The sequence below is a fragment of the Lonchura striata genome, chromosome 19 (assembly GCF_046129695.1).
Source record: "Lonchura striata isolate bLonStr1 chromosome 19, bLonStr1.mat, whole genome shotgun sequence".
In the NCBI taxonomy this organism is placed as follows: domain Eukaryota; kingdom Metazoa; phylum Chordata; class Aves; order Passeriformes; family Estrildidae; genus Lonchura; species Lonchura striata.
Window position 1 is genome coordinate 11,441,333 of NC_134621.1, and position 18,317 is coordinate 11,459,649.

The 18,317-nt window shown below is 50.5% G+C and overlaps 1 protein-coding gene across 1 annotated transcript in view; it reads right to left on the bottom strand.

Annotated features, from left to right (window-relative positions):
• The window catches only part of RNF213 (ring finger protein 213), a 45,843-nt gene that overhangs the window by 2,228 nt on the left and 25,298 nt on the right, over positions 1–18,317 (bottom strand). Inside the window, exons 29-62 of the mRNA XM_021534191.2 lie at positions 18,035–18,130; positions 17,481–17,599; positions 16,915–17,037; positions 16,261–16,343; positions 15,371–15,518; positions 14,927–15,062; positions 14,317–14,505; positions 13,881–14,020; positions 13,309–13,463; positions 12,794–13,006; positions 12,247–12,428; positions 11,420–11,540; positions 11,214–11,314; positions 10,791–10,970; positions 10,289–10,452; positions 10,093–10,195; positions 9,310–9,424; positions 7,921–8,131; positions 7,100–7,290; positions 6,703–6,831; positions 6,375–6,479; positions 5,899–6,141; positions 5,195–5,276; positions 4,600–4,634; positions 4,200–4,294; positions 3,707–3,866; positions 3,213–3,393; positions 2,389–2,483; positions 1,974–2,225; positions 1,640–1,772; positions 987–1,070; positions 512–692; positions 196–397; positions 33–110 (exon numbers count right to left, since the gene is read on the bottom strand). Coding sequence (XP_021389866.2) covers positions 33–110; positions 196–397; positions 512–692; positions 987–1,070; positions 1,640–1,772; positions 1,974–2,225; positions 2,389–2,483; positions 3,213–3,393; positions 3,707–3,866; positions 4,200–4,294; positions 4,600–4,634; positions 5,195–5,276; positions 5,899–6,141; positions 6,375–6,479; positions 6,703–6,831; positions 7,100–7,290; positions 7,921–8,131; positions 9,310–9,424; positions 10,093–10,195; positions 10,289–10,452; positions 10,791–10,970; positions 11,214–11,314; positions 11,420–11,540; positions 12,247–12,428; positions 12,794–13,006; positions 13,309–13,463; positions 13,881–14,020; positions 14,317–14,505; positions 14,927–15,062; positions 15,371–15,518; positions 16,261–16,343; positions 16,915–17,037; positions 17,481–17,599; positions 18,035–18,130 — 4,825 coding nt within the window. The remainder of the gene's footprint in view (positions 1–32; positions 111–195; positions 398–511; positions 693–986; positions 1,071–1,639; positions 1,773–1,973; positions 2,226–2,388; positions 2,484–3,212; positions 3,394–3,706; positions 3,867–4,199; positions 4,295–4,599; positions 4,635–5,194; positions 5,277–5,898; positions 6,142–6,374; positions 6,480–6,702; positions 6,832–7,099; positions 7,291–7,920; positions 8,132–9,309; positions 9,425–10,092; positions 10,196–10,288; positions 10,453–10,790; positions 10,971–11,213; positions 11,315–11,419; positions 11,541–12,246; positions 12,429–12,793; positions 13,007–13,308; positions 13,464–13,880; positions 14,021–14,316; positions 14,506–14,926; positions 15,063–15,370; positions 15,519–16,260; positions 16,344–16,914; positions 17,038–17,480; positions 17,600–18,034; positions 18,131–18,317) is intronic.

The following is an 18,317-nucleotide window of genomic DNA, read 5'->3' on the forward strand; positions in this document are numbered from 1 at the left end:
CTTGCCCTGCTCCCTGCAGTGCAGAAACCCACCTGCTCCAGCTTGTTCTTGACATCATTGAACAGCTGCTCGTAGTTCCGGTCATGTCTATGCACCAGGGTGGGGATTCCCTGTCAGGAGAGAAACCCATGGATGTGGAGCTCTGGAACGCTGCGCCCAGTGCCGTCCTGGCTGCACAGCCCCTGCCCATCCTACCGTCAGTGTGATGAGTGGCTTCCCCTGCAGGAACTTGCTGATCACTTGCTGCTGGATCCTCTCCAGATCAAAGTCCTGCAAGGTCTCCCCTCCCTTCTCCATGCTGTACTGACAGTTGGACAGGATCAGAGGGATCAGGTCCCTCTCCACCTCGTAACTGATCAGGTGCAGGTCGGCCACTTCCGAGGGGCTGACCAGGTACCTGCAGGGAGCAAAGGGCTTGTGTTTAGAGGGAGAGGCCTCTGTGGAGCAGGGAAAGCTGCCTGAGAGGGAGCAGGGAAAGCAGCAGAGCCCAAGGAGCGGAGCAGCAGCACACCTGTCATCCTCCTTGGTGTGCATGTTGACGGAGTGCACCAAGTCGTTGTGCAGCCCGATGAGGTAACTGGCCAGCGCCGTGGAGCACAGCCCCAGCCCCTGCCGCCGCGGCAGCAGCACCTCCAGCCTGCTCTCCAGGCTCAGCTCGGCATCACAGTAGCCTTTAGGCAGCTTGATTTCCCCTGAAATACAGACAGCAGTGTTTGAGAAGGCTCAGAGCAGCCCAGGCTGAGCCAGGGCAGGAGGTACCGAGCCTGAGAAAAGCCACGCGCTCAGCATTAGGGACAAGCACAGAAGGGAACAACAAGTTCAGGTGACACTACTACAACAGAGAAACAAATCCTTCCCCTTGTACCTAGATTCTTAAAATTCAATAGTCAAGGCCAGTTTTGAGGATATGCCTCAGCTTCAGTGATGGGAACTGAAATCAGAATGAAGAGCGGTGGAGGAACAGGGCTGGGAAAGAAGCTGCTCACCATTGGTGTCCAGGGAGCTCCTCAGCTTATTCCAGACAGACAGAAACACATTCACTCTCCTCTCTAACAGGTCCCTCATCACATCTGAGAACCAACAAAAAGATAAATCCATTAAACACCTTTTCCTGGTGAAACTCTCCAATACAAGGATCTTCAGAGTGCACCACTGAACTCTAGGCAACTGCTCTAGAGACTAAACAGACACCAAACTCCTTTCTAAAGGTATCAAATTGAGTAATTTGCTCAGTTTGTTATTTTTCCATTATTGCCTGCTCCTGCATGATCTTTATGTACTTTTCGTAAGTACTTAAAAGCATCAGTAATTGTGCTCAAATACAATTGAAGGAGTTGCCACAAACTTCATGAAAGGAAGGGAAAAACATTAATTCCACACTTGAAGCAAACCCTGCTGTAGGGCTGAGCTTAAAATGCCAACAAAGCCACTGCTGCAGTGCACAGCGCTCCCACTCCCCATAAAGAATTCTCCTGTACTTAATTACCTTTAAAGCCATCTGGTAACTTTTCCAGCCTATCCAATCTCTAGTTCATTTGGGTGAGAGTTAAAAGGAAAATGTGAGTTTCCCCTTCACTTTCAAGTGGACAATCCAGCACTTTCTTTTTCATTAATTACAATTTTGGCATAGTCTCCTCACCTGAGTGGGGTTCCCTGAGGAATTCCCTGATGGAGCAGTGTTTGATCTCTGCTGTGTTCTGGAACTGCCTCACCAAATCTCTCTGCAGAGCCAGAATCTCTGGTAGGAATTTCACCAGCCTCAGCTCACTTTCCTGGAAGAGGAATGGGAACCTGTGGGTAAGGCTGTGCTTGGACAAACCAGTTGGGAATACTTCTATGGAATTACTTCTTAAATGTTTAAAAGACAACAATATCTTCCATGTTCATTCTCTAAATCATAGCAAGTACTGAGATAATCCAAACATGGTTTAGTCCTCAGCAATCCCAGGCTCTCACCCTTGTGCCACCCCTACCTTCTGCAGGAACTTCCAGAGGACAGGGACGGTGTCTTTGGCATTCTTCTGCTGCACAACGTGGCCCAGGTTCTCCACGGAAACCCTCCTGCGACAGCTCCACATCTTGGAGTGGTGGATGTGGCTGTCCCCTGGCAGCTGGGACAGGAATGCAGCTGGGTCCCCATACACTATTTTCACTATGGGGTTGGAGGAGATTCTCTCATCCTCTTGTATCTGTTGGTTTAACTTCAGAAGCTTTTTATCCAAATCCTGCATTAAAAATATAATACGTTACTGGATATTGTGAAATACCCTCAGCTGAGCTAAGCCATTTCTGCTTTTCCAGCTATACAAATTCATCCTAGAACAACTCCAGTCTCAGGCTCCCATTTCTCCAGGTGGAATAAAGGTGGCTAATCCTTGATTTTCTCACCTCCAATTCAGGAACAATGATTGTGTTTGCAACAATTTCTTCCCATTTGTTTCTCATCTTCTTGGTGGAGAGAAAATCATCAAAGTGCACCAGCCCTGCAACAGGAATACTTCACCTCATACATCTGCAATATTTCAGTGAAAAGAAAGCACAGATTCACAGGTGCCACAAGTTAACTGGGTATCTTGTTCCAGCTGGAGAGTGACACCCAAACACCACAGAGTGATCCAGGTCTCCAGGAGCTTCATGTGAATGATGGGGACATTTATACAACTCCTTCATAACCCCAGAAATATTGAACAGGTTGTCCTAGGTCAGACCATGTCCAATGACAGACTGAAGCTTGGAATACTTGGGACTGGTGCTGTCCCACACTCCAAATGTGGGCTAGTTACACATAAATGTCTCTGTGCCACAGTGACTCCAGACCCCACCAAGAACCCCACTGTGCCATCCCTCTTCTCCCAAAGAGCTTTTGGGAGTCACTGAGAGGCAGCACAGAACACGAGCTGTGTGCTGGAAGAGCAGCCCTGCTCAGGAGCTGCAAGCTCTGCCCATCTGTCATGACGTTGTTTTGTCAATAATTCATTTTCAGAGTTATTGACTGCACCAAACCTTGTAAACCCCACATACTCGACTGAAAGAAGCAAACAGCCAAAGATTCTTCCCTCCCTACAGTAAGAAACAAGCCTCAAACTCTCTAGTTTCCTCTTCAGCTCAGCTGCTGATGTTTAGGGGTGAAGGGGTTTGTCAGCAAGGTGGCTGCATGGCCACAGCCCTTCAAACACAGCCCCAGGTGTGATAGGACAGGTGGCTTTTCTTACATTGGCCTGGCTGCTGCTGGGGGGCCTGCAGGAGGCTGCTGAGCACCAGGTGCAGGATGTTGATAGCGTCATCCACACTCTTCCCCAAAATCCTGGTCAGCTGTGCCAAGTCTTCCTGAACATGCTGCTGCAGGAAGCTCACCATGTTCTTCACTGTTGGCTTGATTATGCTTTCCAGGGACTAAAGACAACAAAGGCAAGAGTTGAGCACAGCCAAAAACATCCAGGGAAGCTCAAAGCACACAGAGCTCAGTCCTGCCAGGCACCCCCACCTGTGGGATTCCTGCTATCTGCGCCCCTCAAGGCAGGGATGGGTGGATGTGCCTGCATGGAAGTGCAGGAATTAACCAAAATCCCTCCTGGGCAAGGAGGGAGGGAATTTGGGTCATCCAGACAGACTGCCTTGGTCACTTGGCAATATGATGAAAGGATTAGCAGCATACAAAGGTTTCCCTACACTTTGTGTGACCCTTGGAAGCATTTTTGGAAGATACCTGAGGGTCTCTGGAGGCTCCCAGCAGCATGGACAGGTGAGTGAGCAAACGGAGCAGCACAAAGACCACGGGGGACACGCCCCGGTCAGACATTCCCAGTGTCCTCCTGTGCTCAACATCTCCAAGGATGTGGCCAGTCTGCGTTCTGTCTTCACGAATGCTGTAGGAAAGTGCATATATGGGTTTTTTTTTTACCTAGACAAAAAACCATACAAGGCATCTCTGATACCCAGCAATGCCTTTTTGACCCATAATGTCTTTGAATACCATAAAAGCTGCCAATTCAAAGTGCCACAGGGGAGCGAAGGCTTCCAGTCAGTTTGTGCACAGAAAACCAAATTTCTTTGGTTTTGCTGCCTGATTACTCCTGCTTGGACATCCCCTCAAACATTCCAGAGAGCAGCATGAAGTGGTTGGTACCTCTGGCCTTTGAGGGCACCACAGGCAAGTCCTACATCATTTAGCACTGCAAAGGTACTGAAGGAAAGCCCACCTGGACTGTTGGAAGCCCTGCACGGGTATGTGGTTGGTGCCTCCAATGGGGACGTGGCAGTCGGGACAGCGGCTCGTTTCCATGGGCAATCCACACTGGGAAAAGCAACAGGAAAATACTGAATTCCAGAGCAACAGCTTCTCCAGCAGAGAAAGAGAATGAAACCAAAATCCAATCTCTAATTCAAACCCTGCTACAAACTGGGCCTTGGCCCGATGTTTCCCAATCTATGGTATAAACGCTAGGGGGATTCTAAATTTTACATGACAATGATAAAATTATCAATAATATCGAGTTTAGAGGTGGAACTCTGTGCATCAGAACATTCAAACCAGTAAATAAAACAGTTTATTGTTGAAAACTTTGTCTGCTTAAATACCCACCAGTCCCAAATTCTTACCTCTCCCACAGTGCAGAAGTGGCCATTGGGACATGCTGGGAAGAGAAAAACAAATAGGATACTTCTAAGACAGATTTATACAGCCCCTGTTATTCCCTTTCATTGGTACCATCATCCTGGAGCAATAAATATGCTGACAATCTAATCAAAAGTCCTGACTATCCCAAAGCCCTAAGGACTGACAGGCCCACGCAGGAAGCCAAGAAATTTTTCAGTGCTGCTTTGCCTTGAGAAACAAGGAATCAAAGCCTGACAGATTCTGCTGCTGAGGGCAGGAATGCTCTCACCCCCCATTCCCTGCTTCAGAAAGGTCCAGCTGGGGGAAGCAGAGACAAAGCTGGCCAGGAAGGTGGAATAGTTCTCCTTTCACACTCTGTTTGTGTTGTCTTTGTGCCCCCTCATGCTCTGTGAACAGCTGCAGACTGAAGACTAAACAGCACTGGATGTCCTTTGGCACATCACCCACACAAACTGTCTACAGATCAGGATTTACCACGGATAACTTGTGCTGAGGAGTGTGTTTGCTCTAACTTTTGGAACAGTTTCATTCTCCATACCCAAGGAATTCCTTCCCCAGCCAGCCAGCAGCACTCACCGTACCACTTCAGATTATGCATTTTCACCCAGGAACTCGCCTGAGCCATGATGTCCTCAGGCATCGTGGGCAGAAACGAGTGCTGAGGAGGGAAAGGGGAGAACAGTCACAAAAGGATCTGTGAATCAGCTCTGTCCTGTAGCAGTCACTCACTGGTTCTTTGTTCACACTGCTGAACAAGTGATATCTGAGAGCAGAGGTCAGGCAGGTGACACAGATGCAGATTTTCAAATTCACCTTTGAAAACCCACTCTTAGAACTGTCAATATTGTTAATACGTGCATGTGCACTCTCCAGACATCCTGCGGTGCATTGCTTATGCACCTTGGTGCATACCAGCATGTTCCCTTACAGCTTGGTAGCCAGGAGTAGCAGAGCAGCAGCTCCTTCCCCCTGCTGAGGAGCCAGAGCTCTCTGAGCAGACAGGTCGGTACAGTGAGAGCTGCCAGCTGCTCTCAGCCTTGCTCACCCAAATATCAGCAAAGGTATTTGCTTCATACTGCTCAGGATGGAGAGGTGCCTTGAAAGATACCAGGCCAGATCTTGGTGTTGTGCTAATTAACCCCAACAGCACTAAAATAATCCCTGCCAGTGTTTCACAGCTCAACCAGTGAGTCAGAGAATTGCTGTTGAGAAAGGGGATCCAGCAGATACAGGCAAGAGCCAGGGAGGTGCTGAAGTGTACCTGAGCTCCGTGCCCTTACCTGCATGCTGTGTGGCTGGAAGGCCAGGTTCCTGAGGGGCTGCAGGACAGGGCTGTGCCCACAGAGCAGCACAGCAGCCACATGCACAGCCATCTCCACCAGGGCTCCCCGCTGGCTGCGGCCCCACGGCTCCACGGCCAGCCCGGGCAGGGCGTTCCTCACCAGGGCAACTGCAAGGTCCTGCAGCTCAGGAGAATTCAGCACTTGGCAGCTCTGGATGAACTCAGTCATCGCCTCTGTTTGCTGAAAGTACAGATTGGAAAGAGCTAAAGCCATCAGGATATTGCACCCATCCAAGTGGAGAGCACTGGCAGCTGCTTCCCACGCTGGGTTACCTGCTCTGAAAACCTCCCCAGTCTGCTCACCTGGGCCATCACCCTGGCTGGGGCAAAAGCTCCTCTGCCACTGATTTAGATGCCCTTCACCCTTACCCACAAAGCAGGTTTGTCACAGGCTGCCAAAGGGGAGTGTCCTACCTGCTGCTTAGGACGAAGGCTTGCATCCCCGTACAGGGCAGTGACCTCTCGGAAGATGGCCAGGAGCAGGTGGGCAGATTCCAGAGCTGGGGGGCTGCTGGAGGCCTAGGGAAGAACCAAGGATGTGGCAGGGGCCAGGCTTGAGTTGCCCCAGCTACAGTGATGGGATGTGCAGGTGGGAAAGTAAAGAAAACGTGCTTGAGCACAAGCCCCAGTGATCTCCCAGCAAAGGCCCCCAGGTGCTGGGAACAGCCATTGCTCACAGGGACACAGCCGATCTGGGGCCATGCAAACCCAGCAGGGGGCTGGGGGGAGGACTGGGCTGTACCTGCTGGGCCTCCAGCAGCCCCTGGGCCGTGCCCTCCATCATGGCTCGTCCCACGGCGTCGCGCAGGGCCCGGTACCGCTCCCCACACACCAGGTACCGGTCAATGTGGTTGGACTGGCTGTGCTGGACCTGCCAAGGGAACAGCCAGCTGGAGGAGGCAGAATCTTCTCTTCCTCCTGAGCTCTGGGGCATTTCAGGCACCCCAGAGCAGCAGCAGCAGACATGGTACTGCCAGGAGAGACTCCATTCACCAGAGAGCCAGGACAAGACACTTCCCAACCATTGCCACTCTGGCCTGTCCTCCAAGAGCCACACAGCACTAGGAACACCTCAAAGCAGCACAAACTGAAGGCAAAGAGGAGACCAGACCCATGACCAGGAGATGCCTCTCGTCTACCTGTTGCAGAATTTCTGCTGGGAACACCCAGCTGAACTGTGGCTCTGTGACCAAGTTCTGAGCAAACTCCATCCCGTACTGGCTGGCAATCCTCCTGACCAGGTACACACGGTGCCAGTCGTTCCTGGCGAGGCTGCAGAACTTCTTCACATTCTTCAGGTAACACTGCTTCTCCTTCATCTGCTCTGGCTCTGCAGGGCAAAAAAGAAGTTAAAACAAAGAGGCAAAAGCACATCCCACCTTGTAAAACTTTTGACCCAGCCGTAGCACCAAGTCCCTTTATTAGTACTGTGTTATTACACAGAAGAACTTCAGAGCCCTCCCTTCCTCGGGTGTTGTCTGGAGCATCTCCTCAGCCAGATTTCAGACAATGATTCATTTCTCTGACAGGGAAGATATAAATTCATCAATATAAACTCTTAATCCCTTCTAGCTGTGCAGAGCTGTCATTCATATAAAACAATAACCCTTACAACAGTCCTGGGTCTCAAACAGCATTTATGCTTTAAAGTTCAATTTAGTGGGCTCTAAATAAATCTCACTGTTAGCATCAGGAGAACAAAATAAATCTCCTTCCACAGGTGCTAACTGCCATGAAAGTACACTGGGGTCACCAGCACAGCCTTGCTACCAGTTACAGAGCACTTGTAACACCTGGTACAGGGGACAGACACTGACTGACACCCCAAGGAAAAGGGAGTTGCTGGTCTCCTTGGCCATGCACCAAAACAGGTCCTAGCAGAGTTCAGGGCACTGACAGTGTCCAGCCCAGCTGCCCTGCATCCAGAATTTCCAGCTGCCAGCAGAACAATCAGACTCACGTGTGTGCTGCTGCAAGTGGAAGATGAGCTCTGCAGCCCTGCTCAGGCACAGGCGCACCTCAGCTACGGCCTGCAGGTATTCCACAGAGGCTTCCTGGGGAGCCTCTCTGCTGCTGGCTGGGAGGTAGTTCTCTGGAAAGGCTCTGGCCTCAGGCAGCCTGTTTCCATGCCCATATTCCAGGCTGTCCTCTGACTTTTCACACATGGAATCCTAGAGAGACGCCAGAACACTGGTGAGTGGCAGAGACACCTCATTCAGCCACCCCTGTGCCGCCATCCCTGAGCACAGCAAACCATCCCTGGGCCTCCAGCCCACCTTGCCATGAGCACAGCAAACCATCCCTGACCCTCCAAACCATCCCTGCACCCTCCACCCTACTGCCACTGCCCCCACCCTAAACCTACCTCTGCCAAACACCATTTTTAGGATGTGCCCCAGCTGTCCCACACTCCCCAAACTTGGAGATAAGCAAGAGCCATGAGCAGACTGTGAATAACACACATGCCATGTTCCAAGATGCCAAGCTCTACCTGTCTGTCCCTTAGAAAGGACACAAATGGTGATTTTAACTACAAAGTCACCTAAAAGAACCCTATAAGTAATAAAACCTCTCCCCAGCTGTCACATTGGTTTCAAGTTGTCTTAAGTCCTGAAAGTTATGCAAGAGGAAGAAAGGGAGCAATCCAAAAGGCATAATAATTTAAGTTCTGCACAGTAATTTAAGGGTCTGTGGCAACAAGAAGGCAGTTCAGCAGTGGGCTGCTGCCATGAGAAAGGCCCTGTTTGCTGCAATCCTGTGCTGGAGTTTGAGGTTTAACACCCAGACACTTGTCCAAGGGAAAGAATTTATGTAATACTGCAAAGACACACAAGCCTTTCCTTGAAAAGCAAGGCTCATTCCTGAGTGCAAGTTCTGACCAGGTGTATGACAGCAGTTCTCTGGCCACAGAAAGAGGCACAACTTTCCCAGGCATGGTGCTGGGGAAGGCTGTGAGAAGGTCAGAGAAAAGAATGAGAAACAATTCTTATCTTCACTTGCTGCACCTGTTGTTGTGAACATGTGGAATGTGTTATGGAGATTTGTTTACCAAAGGGTGGTTTCTTAATTAGCCAATGGTGATGATGTTTTAATAAAAGGGCCAATTAGGTCCACCTGTATCATAACTGTCTATAAAAGCAATAGGTTTCTTCATAAGTACAGATAATAAAGTGATTGAACAGCCTTCCGGAATCATGGAGTCAATGCTAATTATTACCCAGCTGGGATTTGATATCAACTCGTTTTGGGCTTTCTAACTGGAAAAATAGCTACATACACAAGAAACAGACCTAGAACTGCAGAAGAATTTCTGGTTTTGGCTACAAGAGTTTCATGGCCCAGCTCTTACCTCCAAGCAGTTGACAAAAAGCAAGTAGAGCTCTTTTTTGTCATTTTTCTCTAGGAGCTCGTTGTGCTCCACCTGGGACAGGTAACGCTGCACATCATCTTTCACCTCATTGAAGCTACAGAAGAGAGAGACACGTCCCTGACACAGCTGCCACGCTGACAGAACTGCCCCTGCTCTAAATCACAGCACAGCTGCCAGAGCTGGCTGTGGCACAGGTGGGGTCACTCTGGATCCACCTGCAAGATGGAGAAGCCCTTGTGCCATTTTTTGCAGGTGACATTTGGCAATGAGCCAGGCTTTAACCATCAGCAGGGCTCAATGAGCACTTCAGGGCAAGAGGCATCCTGGTTCAGGAGGTGGTCACACCTGAGAAGGGGCTTTTGTGCCCTGCTGTAAAGGGAGGCTGGGAGGGTTGTGGGGATGAGGAGGTCTGTGGAGCAGACACAGGATCAGTCCTGATTAAATATCTGTGAACGAGGAGTTTTGCTTTGCTGACCTAGACCAGAGCAACTACTCAGCCACCTTGCAGCAGGCAGGCATTCAACCTCAGCACACAGGGTTAGTGAGGGACAGCCAGGTAAACCTTGCACAGGCTGCTCACACTGCACCACAAGCCCCATGAAAGCCAGCCAAGTTTCATGACTAATGCAAAGATTGTGAGATTTTGTGGCAAATGTGAGATTCAATGAAACTCAGGAAGGTGAGGAGAACAATGGGATGGGTTTGATGAGGAACAGAGCTGAACCTGGCCTGGCCTAACCTCCCTCAGCTGATTGTGCTCACCTGTACTTCAGGAGCAGCTTCAGCATCACAGAGCGGATGATGGGAGTTTCATCCACCTCATCATTAAATGGGGACAGGAATTTTGTGTAGACAGCAGGGTGATCTGTGCAGACAAGGGAAGGACAGGTTTGGCACATGAGAGAAGGTGATGACAGATACAGCTCTATAAGACAGTGTGAGGGTGAAGGGAGCTCACCTGAGTCTTTCTCGAAGCTTCTGTGAACAAACAGCAGATCCAGGAGGCTCTGGATCACCTCTGGCTCAGGGGGCTCGTTGTCCTTGAAGCACATAGTGGTGACCATGTCAATGAAGAAATTATTGCACCTCTGCCGGAACAGGGCCTTCTTTGCTATGGCAGCTCTGGGAGGGGGAAACCACAGAACCTCTTAAACCTCTTAAACCATGCAGGAATCCAGCACAGGCAAAAGTCACCAAAGGGAGATACTCTTCAGCCTTCCCAATGAGATAATTCTTAAGGTCCCTTCCAACCCAAACAATTCTGTGATTTGCATGTTTTTACAGAGGCCAAGGCAGCTTTCCCCTTTTTTCAAACAGAATGGACAGGACCTGTTCAGTTCCAGAGGGATGAAGCAGAGTTCACCCCCCACTCTGCTTGTGTTGACAACCTCAGAGTTGAGAATTTCCTCACAAAGCCTCCCCACCCAACACTCCCAGCTTGGAGAGGGTGGCTGGAGTACCTGAGCTCCTCAGAGACAGTTAACTCCTGATCCTCCACAACAACCCTGCAGTAGGGACAGTACATCTGTGTTGGCACCAGCCACAGGCTGATGCACCTGTGGCAGAACACGTGGCTGCAGGGCAGGCAGATGGGGTCCTTTGGCTCTCCCAGGCAGATGGGACATGGCTCCAGACCATTCCTGGAATCCAGAAACAGCAATGAACATAGCTGCTCCCATGCTGCCTCCCCAAAAGCCTTGAACAAAACATTCAGCTGCAGCTAGACCAAGAGCTGGCTCACTGCTCAGCTCAGGGTGCAGAACCAAACAGGGTCATTGCTCTTCCCTTGGCTTTCACTGCACTCCATGCAGCACTGCCAGAAGAGTGCTGGAAACACAGGCAATGACCCTGCTGGGCCCTGCAGCCTGTCCCAGTGTCAGTACCTGTAGAGCCTCCTGCTGACCTCGTTCTTGCACTGGCACAGCACTTTCAGCACTGCAGCAAAGGTTGGATGAGACTTCATGTCTGAATCGAGCTGGAAACACTGCAGAGGGAAAGGACAAAGCCCAGTGACTCGGCTGCAACACCTGAGACCAGAATTCCCGTGATCAGCAGAAGAGGGAAGAGGTGAAATCGCAGCTTTGCTCACCTTGGCAAGAAGCAAAGTGTATTTTCTCACCAAACTCTCAAATTCTGGCATGATGGCGTGGATGCCCACCAAGACATGTTCCACAAAGAGTGCCATGGCAAACACACGGCTCCAGCAGGCCCTGTGGGGGACAGCAGGCTGCCACCACAGCAGGAATGGCAGCCAGGGAGCCAGGGGCTCACTGCTGCTCGTGCTCCCCTCCACAGCTCTCCGGCACTTCTCACTTGCTTTGCACTTTGGCTTTCCAGAGGGATTTTTGTCAAGGACAGAACATTCCAGCACTTCACCCAGGGGGCTCAAGCACTTGGCCTGGAGGCTGCTCTGCAGCAGGACCAGCACCACTGCACACACCTTCTCACACCTCTAACTTCTATCTCAAAAAAATTTTATAATATCCATCACAATTAGCTACACTTTCTTCACTTCAAATAAAACTAAACAAGGTCTGTGAGAAACTGGGGTAGCACTCTGGGCTTTCTTCCAAAACACAAGATGCAGTGAACTTCCCCATCTCTTGAGTCCATATGCACAGAGAATGAAGTGGGGAGACACTGTTGGTTAACAGGAGCCTGAGGAGAGTTTTAAATAACCCCTGAACCCAGATGGAATGCACCAGATGATACTGCCAAATTTAGAGAGAGAATCTACAGGAGATGAGGGGGAAAAAAGTGGTTCTTGCTGCTTGGTATGTAATTGAGCCCAGCAGGGACCTGGAAAGGTTTGCAAAGCCTGAGAAAAGCAGCACCAGAACAGCTTCAGACGGCCCCAGTGCCACAGAGCACCACCAGGCAAAGCAGCAGGGCTGTGAGGCAGAACTTGGTACCTACTTGAGCTCCCTCAGCAGCTGATGGCAGCAGCTGCCCTTGCGCTGGGCACCCTCTTCTTTGCACAGGAATTCAATGGGCATATGGAGGGTCTTCACTCTCTGCAGCCAGAGCTCAGGGGAGGCTGTCTGCACCTGATTCTCCAGCTCCTCAGCACACACCATGGCAGCCAGCACATCCAGAACCTGCACACACACAGGGCCAGGGGAGACAACAGCTGCATTTCATAATTACTTATGGACCTGGGGCTCTCTGTCTGGTTTGCTACAGCACATGTTCTACTGAATAATGTCCTACTTGATTATCTTAAACTCTGCAATTCTCATGTTTGTGGCTTGGCTCATTAGCATGTCCTATTAACTAATGCAAAAGCAGGGCAAACTATTTTAAAACCTGCTTGTAGCAATAACAACACAGCAGATCATTCCCAATTCTGAGGGACCCGAGCCTCTGCTTCCCCCTCTGCTGTCACTGAAATCCAAAGGAGACTGAACAGCAGCTAATTCAGTGCAGACAGAGCTCCCTGCCAGGGCTGAGGGAGTGACTCTACCATCTCAGAGCGTCGAACTCTGCAGCCTTGCTGGTTCAGGAGGTAGCAAATGACATGGGGGTACACAGCCAGGATCCTGGAGAAGTTCTGCAGGCGGCTCTTGAACTGGTTGTGTGCCAGGTGAGCCCAGGGCAGGGAGGGCACCAGCTCCTTTCTCCAGGGGGACTCTTCCATCCACTCCTCAACGCAGGACATGAATGCCACACGCAGACACTGCAGGGGTGGAACACAGAAAACCAAAGGTGAGAAAGTACTTCTATAATTCATTTTGTACTGGAAATCCTGGCAAAATTCTCTGAAAGATGAGAATCACTTCCCTACAAAGACAGCCTTAAATATCTAAATTTATACAGGTGCTTTCTGAGTAACCTCAGTGTTCAGTGGTCTGCTCTGGGGGTTCCCCTGCTCTTGGGCTGTCTCAGAGGGGCATTTTCCCCAAGGCAGGACTCATTCAGAAGGACACATTCACAGGCATCACACTCTTCTCCCCATCCAAAGTGTTTGCAGCCCCTGACCTGCAGCTCCTCCTGGGAGGACACACCAATAGTCAGGACAATAAAGTCTGTGATGTAGCACTCAAAGAGCTTCTGCCTTTCTTCCTCGGTCAGAGCAGAGATGAATTTTCCCAGGGCAGTTTTCTGGAAGTATTCCACAAACTTCTCAGCATGGCCTGGAAAACGAGGATGCAGAGAAAAGCTGGATGTTAGGAGGAAGCTGGCTTGGACACAGCATCTATCCTAGAGACACTGACACCTCATTAATCACTGATGTATCCAGAACTCCCCTCAGCCAGGGCATTGAGGAGGGACTCAGGCCAGGCCTTGTCAGCCCAGCACCTGTGTCATATTTCTGGAATCCCACCTTGTCATTAACTCTTGGCTGCTCCACAGCACTTCGAATGCAAGGGCACAGAACAGGTGAGAAAGATGAATGGTGAGAAGCACAAAGAAAAGCTTCCTGCACAGAACTCTGCTGGCACTCAGGAGCACAGAGGGACTGAAGGTGACTCCAGTGACAGGAGGAGCACAGTAGTAACAAACCAGAGCTCAAAGGGCAGTGGATGGAGATGCTGAAGCCAGGCTCTCACCTTCAGTGTTTTGGATGTACTGAGCCTCCAACCACATCTCTTCCAGGTACTCCTTTATCCTCCAGCTGAAGGGCATCTTATTCCCAGCATCAGCAGATACCATCATGTTGTTCTGCACCAGGATTATCTCTGGCTGAGGGCTGGGGGTAAAAAGGTCATTAATGCACAGGGCTTTGTCTGGGAAGCACAGTGCAGACAACAGAGGCAGAGGCTGCAGAAAACAACTGAGCCCTAGGAGGGATGGGAGAGAGAAAGGGAGGGAACTGCAGGACTCTGAGGAGAACAGACAACTGTAAGCAGTGCCCTCCTGCCCTCCTGGAGCAGCCAACAAACAGTATCCCTCTGCCTCAGGGGTTAGAGCCAGTGCTGGGCTGCTCCCAGTGCTGCCAGCCCAGCCCAGCCCAGCCCAGCCCTCCTGCTGCTCCCTTGGGCTCACCTGCTCTTCCCCACACCGGGAGGGACACTGAGGAATTTGGAGTCACTGAAGATGAACATCCACAGGTTTGTCACCCACTTTGCTTCTGGCCTAGCCAGCAGCTCCAGATTGCCATTCCTGTCTATGACAGCGATCAGGAGAGCCAGGAAGGGAGTGACCACCTTCTGCACTCGCTTCCACAGGGTGTGCCTTTGGGGAGAGAGAGATGGAGAAACCCAGAGGGAATGTGAGCAACACCATCAGCAAAACAGGAGATGCCTGCCCTGAATAGCTGCTGACATTTGCATGTGACAGAACCCTAAGGCTGCCTTTATGGGAAAGAATACCACAAAAAAAAACCAAAAAAACCCTGCACTCACTCCTGGCTCACCTGTAATCCCACTGTTCCACTCAAGCACTTGTGTATCCCTGTCCCAGTACAGCCCCTTCAGCTCTAATTCACCCTTCCCCAGGAGAGGCTAAAATTGCCTTCAGAGAGTTTCCAGCACAGCCTGGAGACTGCCACTGTAAATGTTCAGCTTATACAAAGCTGCTGTCTCTGCTGCACAGGTGCCACTTGCAGACCCTTCCTGGGAGGCTGCAGGTGACAAGGCAGTGCTGCTGTCCTCACCTGAAGGTACCTGCCTCCTGCAGAGCACTCAGATTGGAAGCCTCCCGAAGCACCCAGTTTTCTGGGTGAAGGGAATTTTCTTCTTGCTTCTTCAACAGGCTGGAGAGACGAGTCTTGGTTATCTTCAGGAAAGAGGCTACAAAACAACAGGGAACTTGTGTTTTCTTTTCTATTAGCTTGTACCCAAATATCCACCAAGTATAGCATTTGACAGTTGTTTCAAAAACTGGCCAATGAGGGAAAAAAAACCAGCCAGCACAGCCAAAGAGCCACCACTTGAACAGCAGAAAAGCCCTACATCCCACCCACACACTGGAACATGGACACACATTCTTGGGAGAGCCCCCTTGTCTGCACCATAACAAGGGCCTCTAGATCCCCAGTGACCTGACTGACTATTTTGGTGGTTCCCAGGTGTCCAGGGACACTCCCTGCAGCACACACCTTTCAGCTCATCCTCTTTGGAGAAAAGGCCAAGCAGAACCTGAATCCTCCTCCTGCTCCGACTCAGGTCTTTGTTCTGGTCCCGCAGCATGCCCACAGCACTCTGCACACAGGTCCTCAGCAGCACAGTGGTGTCCAGGATCTCCCCCTGCCCAGGAAAACAAGGTCATTCCCCTGGAGTGACCCTCCTGTCTCCAGTGCACTCCCTTGGAAAGGGTTCCAGTGCTCCCTCAGAGGGCCTGTTGCCTGGCATCCCTGCTCCCAGCTCCCCTCAGCTCAGGCTGCAATTCTCAGCTCTTTTGCCATCAAGAACATGATGCAGCTTCCGTGGCCCTTTCAAACTGGCCTGTGACACAGCATTTGTACTGGGTTAAGATTCCTGCAGGGGCAAGATTCAGCAGTTTGAGGAAAGAAGTGGAAATAATCAACATGACCAGGGAAAATCTGCCCATATGGGGAATGCTCCATGTCCCTGGTGCTGGGCAAGTCCAGCTGAGGCTGCCAGGGGCACACGAGGCAGTGTGAATGTGGCTGCAGCACAGCCAAGTCCTCAGCCAGCCCAGCTCCACCTGGAGTGAAGCTCAGGACCACAGCTCCCACCTCCAGGAGGAGATAGGCAACAGAAACCCTTAGAGCTGATTTTTAAAAATCAGAAGACTGAAATGACTAAGGAATTACAGAGTCCTTAGAATGATTTCTTTCTTTAGTGATGCTGATTTTGACTGGGCAGTGGGGAGGAGGAACTTATGTCTGATCAGTAACATTCATGATGCAAATATTGCTGTTGGTTTCAGGTGAAGGGAGACACAAAAGGTATGTTGCACCCATGGATGACAGAGCAGAGAGTCACAGTGACAGCTGAGAGGCAAACAAATGTATTCTGAACTGACCTCATGGTGCTCTGCTCCTGGCACTGGTGTTCCAACCTCCATCTCCTCCTGCTGTGCTTCTCCACTGGCAGGCAGAGCTGCAGCTAAGGTGTAGAATTTTTATTAGAAAGCAGCAGTGCACTCCTGCATCAGTCAGATCAGAGTTTATTTTAGCAACTGCATCCCAGAGCAGCAGAACATCTGTCAGAGACCCATTAGCACCTGCATGAGTAGCTGAGATTCACCTCTCAAACACAGCCACAGCTGCTCAGGCTGTCAGGCTTCATGCAGCAGGAGCTGGAAAAATGTGACACTGAGCTAATGCCTTAAGCTCTCCTTGACTCCTGTCAGGCAGTGTGGTGACAGGAAAAAGGCTAAGAAAAAGCTGAGGGGAAAGAAAGATCCTTGTCAGTCTCTGCCATGCAGCATCTGCTGCCTCCTGTGCTGAGACAGAACACTCAAGCTGCTGAGCAGTGAAAATGCCACATTTTCGTCAAAAAGAAAAGGGAAAAATACCAAATTAGCTTGCTTAATGATCTAAAGTTGTAGTAGTGGTGACCCCCCCAAAATCAGGTGCTGAACAGGGAAAGTCATCAGATACGTTGTGCCAGGCATCAGTTCCTGTAGTACCAAGTCTGAGACCACAGCTCCCTCTCTCCCCAGCACACAGCTCACCTCTGGTTGCACCTGGATCCTGAGAGAACACCTGGCTGATGGTGAGGTTCTGCAAGGCTGTCAAATCAGAGATCATGTCCTTGGATCTGCGGAGGTCATCGATGTGCACAGACTGCCACAGCCCTACAGGCAGAGAACCACAAGGAATCACTCCCAGCCTGCAGCTTGTTCTTCCAGAGAAGCTTCCCCAGAATTACCTGCCAGCCCCTTGGGTTATGTTCAGAGGTCACTAACTCTCACCTCTCGCTGTAGGAGGGGAAAGCACATTGCCCTCAGAACCTGCTGCTGCACATGTCCCTTGCCTGACAGCTTCAAGGTTCTGAGGCTCTCAGAAGCCCCCAGACCCAGAGGAATCTTGCTGGACATGTCAGCAAAGGGACCTGTCTTGTCAACAGGCAAGGCAAGGTGCTCCCAGCCAGGACTGCCAGGTGATCCCCTGAGCAGTCCTGTGGGACAGGGAAGCAGCTCTGACAACCTGCAGGACACACTGAGTCCAGCTTCTCAGCATTTAAAGGAGCAATGAGCAAGAGAAATGATTGCCTGAAGGGACAGATGGGCACACCCACCTCCATGGAATCCCACGTAGGATTTTCCTCCTTCCAGCCGGGAAAGCTTCATGATAAAGTAAACAAAGACAGAGACTTCCCCCAGGTCCACCTTGTTGATCTCATTGACAACAGTGTACCTGCAGCAAAGAGGATATGCTGTTGGCAGAGCAAAGGCACACAGAGGCCCATGGCCATGAGTCTTTCCTCAGAGAGGACACGTGCCCTCTCCCAGAACAGACACAGGTGACTCCCACTCCTTCCTCCCAGCTGTGGTGCTGAGCTGCCACCTCCAGCTGTGCCCTGAATTATCCCATGACCCTCAGCTCTTCAGGAATTCTGCAGCCAGCAGCCAGAATTCACACTTCAAAGGGGATTATCTGCTCATTTCACCTATCTTAATTTACTCTGACTTGGGTTATGGATTATTTGAAATACAATCAGTGCATTTAGATTCATTCTGCTACAGAATAAAGGATGGCACATTCCTGAGTGTGAGATCCCCAAAAAGCACCAATAACCAAACACAGGGAGGAGCGTCCAGGCCAAACTGAACCACTCCACACCCAACTCACTTGGCTGAGGCAATGAGCTGGGCATCCCGAGAGCCATCTTCGAAGTCTGTCTGAATAATGAGGACTTTATTTCCTGAAGTAGAATCCAGGAAATCCCTGAAGAGTGAAAGAGAGATTTAACAGAAGTCACTGAGTATAAAGATCAAACATTAAAGACCACAGAACCAGTCACTGGTACATTCCACATTAGCTTTGGCTGCCTCAGCAGGAGAAAAAAAAACACCAAAAACTCATCTCATGTGACAGAGCTGATAAAGTTTGTCCCTTATCAGCAGATATTTGG